This window comes from Chenopodium album, chromosome 21 (genome assembly GCF_948465745.1).
Source record: "Chenopodium album chromosome 21, dcCheAlbu1.1, whole genome shotgun sequence".
NCBI classification, from domain to species: domain Eukaryota; kingdom Viridiplantae; phylum Streptophyta; class Magnoliopsida; order Caryophyllales; family Amaranthaceae; genus Chenopodium; species Chenopodium album.
Window position 1 is genome coordinate 740,885 of NC_137854.1, and position 9,255 is coordinate 750,139.

Consider the following 9,255-nt stretch of genomic DNA (forward strand, 5'->3'; position numbering starts at 1 on the left):
GTTCAAAGTTTCAATGTATTTGTGAGATGGTTGAATCAGCTTTGATTTTCACATTTATAGATTATATTCTATCTAACATCATTGTTTGACTTTTTCTGTGTTCTTATACGTTCCATTTATCATTAGTTTGAATTACATTCTAAGTTTCAGTTGCAAATCACTTTCCATGAAAGAACTAGATGTTTGATGCAATGGTTAATGAGTTTTCGTCTGCTGAAATGGATAGATTGTTCCAGATCGCCCAGACAGGGGATATTGAGGAATTTCACCATTTACTAGCAAGGAATCCCCTTATCCTTCATCAAGTCCCACTTATATGTGCTCAGAATCCCTTACATTTTGCTTCTGCCGCGGGGCACTTGGATTTTGCAAAGAAACTACTGGAACTGAAGCCTGAATTTGCTAGACAGGTGAATGCAGAAGGATATAGCCCCATGCACTTAGCATCTGGATGTGGACACATACAGATAGCAAGAGAGATGATCAGAATCGACTCAAATATTTGTCGTCTTGCAGGCAAAGAAGGCGCAACACCTCTACATCTTGCAGTGCTTGGAGGGAGGGTTGACCTAATAAGTGAAATGCTAGCTAATTGTGAAGGGTGCATTGAGGATGTGACGGTTCAGAAAGAGACTGCTTTGCATCTTGCTGTCAAGAGCTTCCAGCTTGATAGTTTGCGGGTTTTGCTTGATTGGACTAGGCAAATGGGCAAAGAAGAGATTCTGAATAGAAAGGATGAACATGGGAATACCGTCCTGCATCTTGCAATCTGGAAGAAGCAAAGACAGGCAAGTCTCATCTTTTTGAAGTTTTTGATAACTCAGGGAATTCATATGTTAATGCCATCTTTGAACTATGATCTGTTTTTTTTTTTTTTTTTTTTCCTTTTCTAGTTAAGATATAGATTTCTTCCAAACAAATATTGATTGTTTCCTTGAAAATTTCTAAAATTGATTGTAGGCTGTGGATTTGCTTCTGGAGAACAATTCTAGGACTCTGGAAGTGAATGCAGTAAACAAGAGTGGTTTGACAGCACTGGATTTGTTGTTGATTTTCCCAAGTGAAGCTGGTGACAGAGAAATTCAGGAAGTACTTCAGGGTGCTGGGGCATTAAAAGCTCAAGATCTTAACCTCCACGACACAACTTTTACCTCATCAACTCACGATCCTTCAGTAAACGACCATTCAAAGGATCTCGTTGATTATTTCAGATTTCACAGTGGAAGAGATTCACCAAGTGATGTTCGAAGTGCACTCCTAGTTATAGCTGTGTTGGTAGCAACAGCAACATACCAAGTTGGTATCAGCCCTCCTGGTAGTGTATGGCAGGATGATAGTCAAGGTCATCTTGCCGGGACTTCTGTTTTGGGCACCCATGACTTATCTTCATTTATCTTGTTAGTTTCTTGCAATTCTATTGGATTTAATGTCTCTGCTTACATGATAGCTAAATTAACGGCGAAATTCCCCTTACAGACAGAGCTTCAAATATGTCTCTTAGCGCTTTACATAACATTTAATGTTGCTGTAACTGCTACTTCACCCAAGGGTGCCAGAGTTTTCTCAAACGTGTTCACGTCTGTGTTGCCTACTGCGGTCCCTATATGCTGTGGTTTGCTCCGAAAATATAAAGTTTTCAAACATATCAGGGGCATATATCAAAAATTTCGACGGGAATGTTGAGGCAGGGTGCTGCAAATGAGTCAAGGAATCATAATGTTATTCATATTACATTGTAGATATTTGGAACCCATCCTGTTTGCTTTATATTGTGGTATTGTACTAAGCAGTTCTCGAAACCTGTCTTTTGAATACAGGAAGTAATATTTGCAAAGCATTTCATAATTACATGATCTTTTCATAAAAACAACTCACCAAATTTAATTGAGATATGCCCTTGCGACCTTGTGAGCAGGAAATCCTGATATTTCATCATTACCTACTTGGTTAGGGATCCTCAAATGATCTTACTCCGTATTTGACTTGAAATTTTGGAGGTCAAAGCAATAACTTTTTTTAATGATTAATAATGCTATTCTGTAAAACAATATTATTAAAATTTACAGTATACTTACACTTAGAGAGTTGATACAAATGTACAAACTATATATACTCATCAAAATTTCATGATACATTTACAGGGGTTGACAATGGTGATTTTTCGAGGTTTAAACTCGACAACCAATCCAATAAAGCTGAGTTGACGAGCTCAGGGACTTCATCATGAGGGCAATGCCCAGCTTGGAGATTTACAACTGTTGTATTAGGATAGAATTCCTTGATCTTCAGGGCCTTGGTAGGACCCACCCAGGGGTCGAGGTCTCCCCAGAGCAGTAATAATGGGCAAGACAATTGGCTTAAGAGGCTGTCAAGTGTATACTTCCTCTGGTTTGACATGAACCGAGACATCAATCTATCACCAAAGGACCAAAATTAGACGCAATTTCATTCTCACAAGCTCACAGTGAAGGATTGTGATTCTCTCCACTATTTGGATTGTCTAATTACCAGAAGAATTAGGGGGTTGGTGTTGGATAGTCCGTTAATGTACATGCTTAGTTGCTTACTATGAAGTAATTACAGTAAAATTATGAAAGCGAATGCATCAGAGCATTGCAGCATGCATACCTGTAATAAACCTCTCCAGCTTTAGGGTCTGATGCTGGTTGAGTAATGGACTCCACAAGGTAGTCATCCACGTTAGAGCTATTTATGTACACCTACACAATAGTGACCCAACATCGACTACTTCAGTGTAGTAAAAGAATGCTTGAAATCTTGTAAGTTGCTTTGAGTTTACAAGGTTAGCAACTTACACTTTTAAGCACTGATTCTACGCGAGCTGGCTGTTTTGCCTGCCAGAACAAAAATCCAAGAAAAATGCGCTGAAAAATTTCTTTGAAAGGCTTTGTAAGCTTCTCCAAGATATTAGCCTCAGATTCTTCAGTTTTGGCATTTGGATCTCCAAACTGTCCAGCAGAGTTTAGAAGTACAACTCCATTAACTTTTTCGGGCAAACTAGCTGCTGATGCCAGTACAGTAAAGCCTCCAAGGCTGTGGGAAGACCGCGTGTTGTGAAACAGAAGAAATAGGAAATCAGAAGCGCTTTGCTTTACATATAAAGTTTCTGAAGAGCTTCATTCAGAATTAAAAGGATAAAAACTATTATTCCACCAGTTACCTGTTCCCTACCAGAACAGCAGGTTCCTTGACAATTTCGTTAATAAAATCAACCACTTGGTCCCTCCAAACAATAGCATCATAGTCGATGATTGCTTTCTCACTCCATCCAAACCCAAGTAAATCTATTGCAAAGACTTTGTACCTTTTAGCCAACTCAGGTATGTTGTATCTGCACATGAATGAAGAGATCTTATACACTTATAGCTGTTACATTTGTAAAAGAAGCAGGGTTCACTAGCTTGTTCAACAACGTATCCCATATATGAACTATTGATAGATTTTAGCATTCTTATGTAACAATCTTATGTGTTTACCAAACAATAGCCAAGTTTCACACTTGGGACGACATGAATCAATGTCTGACACCAATACCCTAGCCCTGCTAACATAGGTCACAAGCTCACGATACACACGACCCTCTAAAGTTATAAACCTTCAAGTGTACACCAAATCAACACCTTACAAGACTACAAGATTCATGATGGGGGAATTTGTGAAATTCATTTTGGACAAAGCTTACGAATTATTCAGTGACAGTCTGACAGACACTGACTTCAGAAGTTCAGAGTTATTAAAGAGTTTAATATGGCACAAACACTAAGATCAAACAAACAACAAACCTCCAATGAAATGCAGAAGCACCAAAGCCATGTACAAGAACGATTGGGGGACCCTCTCCTTGCTCCACATAATGTATTTTGTGACCTCTCCAATTCCAAAAATTATATCCTTCTGGCTTGTATGGCAGAATTTCCAGCCCTGGAAAGACAATGAATCTTCATAAAACATTTTATCACTTTCATACCCCCAAAAAACGAAAAGAAAACTAATGTTGAGCTAAATGAACACTAGGAGAAACTGATGTCATTTGTAGCATGAAAAAAGCATGCCATTACATATTCTGGAGTTTGTGACACAGTGGCTACATTAATTGGAATCTCAATTAAAGTGGTAATTCATATACTACGAGTAACTTATACAAGCGTACACAACATACACATATATTTTCCGATATCTCATATCTCTTAAATCTCAAACAATATACAAGCACGCGCACACATATTGCCTTCAATACTTGGTAATCATGGTATATCTGTTCACTTACAGTCTAATAACCAAGACTTACAGAATTTGGATTTTCAGAAGTATCCATACACATCTAAAATCTCTTTATTTAAATTTGGATGTTCTTATAATTCAGTAACACATACGAGTAATTTACATTTATGCATTTCCATTCTCTTTTTATAGATAATCACTGTATTTAATTTCAAGATTCCACCTTTTTCAATTCTCTCAAATTTTCAATAATTTCTTACTTATGTTGGAAAGTAAAGTGTAACCATTATTTCGAAACGGAGAGAGTATAAATTAAAGGGTACGAGTCAAGTACCTTGTACAGGTTTTGTAGCAAGGGAAGCCGATTCCATGGCTGTAATTCCAGCAGCTACAATTCCTCTCAAAGCAATACCCCTCCTACTAATTTGGTATTTGGTCCCTTCTTTAAATCCAATATAAATATAATAATTTAAGAATTATAACTTTCTTTAAAAAATAATACAGTAAAATCAACATTTGTAAATAGAGCAGAAATAAAAACTGAAGTGGGAATTAATTAAGCATACCTGGGTGACAGAATCTTAAAGGAGCTAAAAATCCTCTAGAATGAAGAATTAATTGATGTTTATTGAGTTTGAATGCAGGAGTTGATGATGTAAGGCATGATGAAGAAGACGACATTGAAAACCCAGGTATGAATGAATATAATACTAACAAGTTAAGAAAACAATTTATTTCTGTATAATCTAATTCAAAATTTTTGCTGGGGAAAAGTTCTGTTGAAGTTTATATTTGCACCAATTTTTTTTTTTAATTTTATGGCTTTAATTAACTATTTATGTGGATAGAGGTTGGAGGGAAATTTTTAGGCGTGGCCAAATGTAAGCCAATTCTTGCCAATTTTTAGCAAAATATCCTCCCCCTTTTCACTATTGTGCCTAGACTTTGGGTTAGAGCTGAGAAACCAAGGTCATGGATCTCGTTATATCGTCTAAGGACCTGTTCATTTCAACTTAATTTCAATTCAATTGAATTCAGTTCAGTTTCAATCAGTTCAGTTCAGTTCACTAACTAAATATTCATTTCAGCTCTATTCAGTTCACTTCAGTTAAGCTCCAATCAGTTCAGTTCAGTAAATGTGAACAGACCCTAAGTTTAACATTTATATGTGCTTAAGAGTAGAGGAATATCAATAATTTAAGTTTACCATTGATAATAAAATTTAAGAACGTTTACCACTTAGAAAATGAAAAAATTGGAGTTCACCAAAGAGAATTTCCCTATTTTTATTTATTTTAGAAAAAATAAGTTCAGATCAAATCAGATAAAAAAAAAAAAAGTTCAGATCAGATCATCATTTTATGTGCAGTTTGTTGCTAAATATCTAATATTTTGTAATTAAAAAATTATGAATATTACATAAGCACATTGTAACGAATCTAACAAGATCATTTGATATATTTTTTCTTCATTAATTATCGTAAAAATAAGGTCAAAGTTTGGCTAAATCAGACAATTAAATCAGATTAGACAAGATCAAATCAAATCAGATCAGATAAGCATAAATAAGGTGAACTAAACAAGCCCTTAATTGGTTAAATATACATGACATCTTATGTACTCGTATATATCTTTGTTTTTTATATATCAAACAATACCAAAAAAATTTATGAATATTGTTTATTTATATTTCAGACAATACATTGATGAGTGCTTAAGATCTAAGTTCTACTATGCTCTTAGACCAAAACATGAGCTTCAATATAAAACGGAAAAAGTACTACGTATTATTGTTGTATTATTATAATGTCATCATTCGATAATATAATGATAACAAATGATGAACGCCCGCCCGAATGATGCTACACATATAATGGTTGTATGTGGGCTACCACATACAATATCATTGTATGTATGCCACATCAAAAAGGAGGAGAAAAAATAAGACTAAAAAATAGGGGAAATAAGTGGGCCCTAAAATGCAAAGCAATGAAATGTTGCCAACAATGGTTATATGTGAACCATTGTATATGTAGCCTTTTCCCGCCCACATATATATATGAGGCTAGAAAGTAGAAACTGTCGTTTGAGCTGGAGGACTTTGGTTAGACAGTACCTTGAAGAAAAGCATTGAGACATTAATTTAATATTTTAATGTACTTATGTTTATTTACCCACGTTGTATAAATTTCTGATTTGTTTTATACGAGCCCACTTACTCAGACATAATTTGGCACCTACCTCTAGCCTCTACTCTACGGCTCAACAATTATCTTTATTTTCGCAAAAATGTTAAAAGATTCGTAACAAAATTGTATAAGATGAAAATTGTACGGAAATACTAAAATTGGGACAGATTATTTGGACCTTAAATTTCTACTACTTTCTAGTACGAGTACCTATTTTATGAGGTTAGTTTTAGTTACATTACTGTCAACCTGTCTAGTTGTCCTTTGACAGATTAAAAACGTGACATTTACAAAGATATTTTTTTAACACTACATAAAAATAAAACAAACACAGGAATGCATACTATCCACTCCTTAAATATGGCCCTTTGATGGGGGTTACTATTAAATGACTTAATTTAGGTTTATTTATTTATATGCAACAAAATTAGGAGCTAGGAAACCTAAACCACTAACATAATATGAGATTGGTATAGCAAGCTTTCATGGATGGATAAGGGGATTCGATAATGTGTGGCGAACATCTCCCGTTCTTTGAACACTATGAAACGTTAAACTCCTCCTCGATCTTTTTGATTGGCGTATACCTTAATAGTTGAAATTACGTTAGAGCATCGAGTTCTCTTGACCTTATTTTATCAATTCTATAGAGGTGATTGACAAATGAAGGCTTGAACCCCTTTGCCATGATAGCTTCTTCTTGCACCTTAGCTTCTTGTTGCTCTTATGCATCTTCATGTACACAAGAGCTTGATGATTTTGTGGATATAGATTGTTGGGATGAGGTAATAACATCCGTTTTTCATATTATTCTCGTTTTCACCCATACTGGCTCGATTATCCTTCGCTACCTTGACTTGAAAACGAATATCAAACTTAAAATTGAAATCATTAAGTGTGGAATAAAAGATTGTCAACAGAGAACATTTACAGAGTATAATAGAGTTTCACAAAATGACGTAAGATGATGATGAATGGAATGTTTACACAAATAGAGAAGCGAAAAGTGGATAAAAATCTAAAACACAACTAAAAACAAACGAGTATCCAAAAAACAACTTCACTATGACTATCTAAGAATAGACGGAAAAACATATTTATATATTTTTTTCAATAATAAATGCTGTAAGTAGGGATGGCAACGGGTTGGATCTGGACCGGGTCCAGATGGACCCGGATCCAGATCCGTTTTTGTATCTAGGATCCAGATCCGACCCGGATCCGTCGGGTCTGAAAAATGAAGACCCGGATCCAGATCCGACGGGTCCACGGATCCGGGTCCGGATTCGGGTCCAAAACGGGTCCAATATATTTTGCCTAATTTTTTGCAATAAATGTAATGTTTGGGTCAAAAAATTTATTTTAAACTTCCGATGGGGGTTATTAATTTCAACCTTAATTAATGTTATACACCTAATCTAAAAACACAAAGTAACTAACTTATACACTTATATTTTGTAATAAAAATTATAAACGGAAAAAAGTACGATGCTACATATACGATGATATATTCCATATGAGCATCCAAAATTCATCTCTTGAAAGGGCTAATCTTTATCACTACTAACAGCATCAACATTTTAAATAGAGAAACAAACAATTTTTTTTTTAATATGTAAAATAAAAAAACGAGTAAACGGATCTGGATCCGGGTCTAGCCCTAGACCCGGATCCAGATCCGTTTTTTGTCCGCAGGACCCGGATCCGACCCGGATCCGTCGGGTCCAAAATTTGAAGATCCAGATCCGTGAAAAACGGATCTGGATCCACGGATCCGGGTCGGGTCCAGATCCATTGCCATCCCTAGCTGTAAGAAGAATCTTTTTGGCAGGATATGAATGGTAAACATACTTGTGTTGTATAAATAAAGGACTACAAAAGAGCATAACCACCACATAGGAGGAAAACAATGCAACATGATAAGCATATGCATATTTTAAAAAATAGTAATAATAATAATGGAAAGCGATATTTTTGGGTTGTTCTCGTTTGACAATTGACAGGGCACGCGTTACAATTCCATTGGGCAATTTCTAATTTCTTTTTTTCTGAAATGGGCAATTTCTAATTTCTAATTACTAGTATATTAATAAAAAAAAACCACCACAGCCATAAAAAAAAATAAAAATAAAAAATGAAGTTGTTAATTTTAATTGGCTTTGTTCAGTCCGTACGAGTGAAGATTATGAGGAGTTGGTGTACTAGTTCATCTTTCTTATAAGTGTTAAATATGGATTTAGACCATACTCGCAACTAAGAATTAGAGTCCACTTAACAAGTTTATTAAAGAGTTTTATCCCAAATTCATACCATAATAGAAGGGGTAGTCTTATAAAATATTTAGCTCTTTAATATTTTTATTAAGGGCCTGTTCATATTTACTTAATTTCAGTTCAGTTCAGTTCAGCTCCAATCAGTTCAGTTCAGTTCAGCTCCTAATTTCTCTCTCTCATAAAATATTCAGTTCAGTTTAGCTCCAATCAGTTCAGTTCAGTTCAGTTCAGCTTAGGGCATGTTCATATTTACTTAATTTCAGTTCAATTCAGTTCAGATCCAATCAGTTCAGTTCAGTTCAGTTCAGCTCCAATCAGTTCAGTTCAGTTCAGCTCTTAATTTCCCTCTCACATAAAATATTCATTTCAGCTCAATTTAGTTCAGTTTAGTTCAGTTCCAATCAGTTCAGTTCAGTTCAGTTCAGCTCCAATCAGTTCAGTTCAGTAAATGTGAACAGGCCCTTAGTTCAGTAAATGTGAACAGACCCTATTATAGGACACTTACATATGATATTTAGGAAGATTATAGTCAACAACATGAGTTTATAACC

The 9,255-nt window shown here is 35.2% G+C and overlaps 2 protein-coding genes across 3 annotated transcripts; one reads left to right on the plus strand and one right to left on the minus strand.

The window, feature by feature from the left end:
• The first annotated feature begins 218 nt into the window (after nucleotides 1–218).
• On the plus strand, nucleotides 219–1,683 carry LOC145602591 (ankyrin repeat-containing protein BDA1-like). The gene is made up of 2 exons (XM_081658773.1): nucleotides 219–788; nucleotides 961–1,683. Exons 1-2 carry the CDS (start codon nucleotides 219–221, stop codon nucleotides 1,681–1,683), a joined length of 1,293 nt encoding a protein of 430 aa, XP_081514899.1.
• Nucleotides 1,684–1,995: 312 nt separating this feature from the next.
• Nucleotides 1,996–5,095, minus strand: LOC145601703 (uncharacterized). Of its 2 annotated transcripts, none has more exons than XM_081657765.1 (7): nucleotides 4,809–5,095; nucleotides 4,577–4,681; nucleotides 3,804–3,942; nucleotides 3,182–3,352; nucleotides 2,817–3,054; nucleotides 2,629–2,720; nucleotides 1,996–2,413 (listed from the first exon to the last, which is right to left on the minus strand). In XM_081657765.1, the coding sequence occupies exons 1-7, from the start codon at nucleotides 4,921–4,923 to the stop codon at nucleotides 2,125–2,127; spliced, it is 1,149 nt and encodes a 382-aa protein (XP_081513891.1). In that variant the 5' UTR covers nucleotides 4,924–5,095; the 3' UTR covers nucleotides 1,996–2,124. The 2 variants fall into 2 exon arrangements, with proteins under 2 accessions (XP_081513891.1, XP_081513890.1); XM_081657764.1 differs by having other exon boundaries at nucleotides 1,998–2,413; nucleotides 4,577–4,684; nucleotides 4,809–5,089.
• Between the last annotated feature and the right edge of the window lie 4,160 nt (nucleotides 5,096–9,255).

Excerpts from the sequence above, each read along its gene's own strand:
- LOC145602591 (XM_081658773.1), top strand. The coding sequence starts at position 219 with ATGGATAGATTGTTCCAGATCGCCCAGACAGGGGATATTGAGGAATTT. Across the intron at positions 789-960 it reads TCTGGAAGAAGCAAAGACAG|GCTGTGGATTTGCTTCTGGA; the intron begins GCAAGTCTCATC and ends AATTGATTGTAG.
- LOC145601703 (XM_081657764.1), bottom strand. The coding sequence starts at position 4,923 with ATGTCGTCTTCTTCATCATGCCTTACATCATCAACTCCTGCATTCAAA. Across the intron at positions 4,685-4,808 it reads TTTAAGATTCTGTCACCCAG|AAGGGACCAAATACCAAATT; the intron begins GTATGCTTAATT and ends TTGGATTTAAAG. Across the intron at positions 3,055-3,181 it reads GCTGTTCTGGTAGGGAACAG|CCTTGGAGGCTTTACTGTAC; the intron begins GTAACTGGTGGA and ends GTCTTCCCACAG.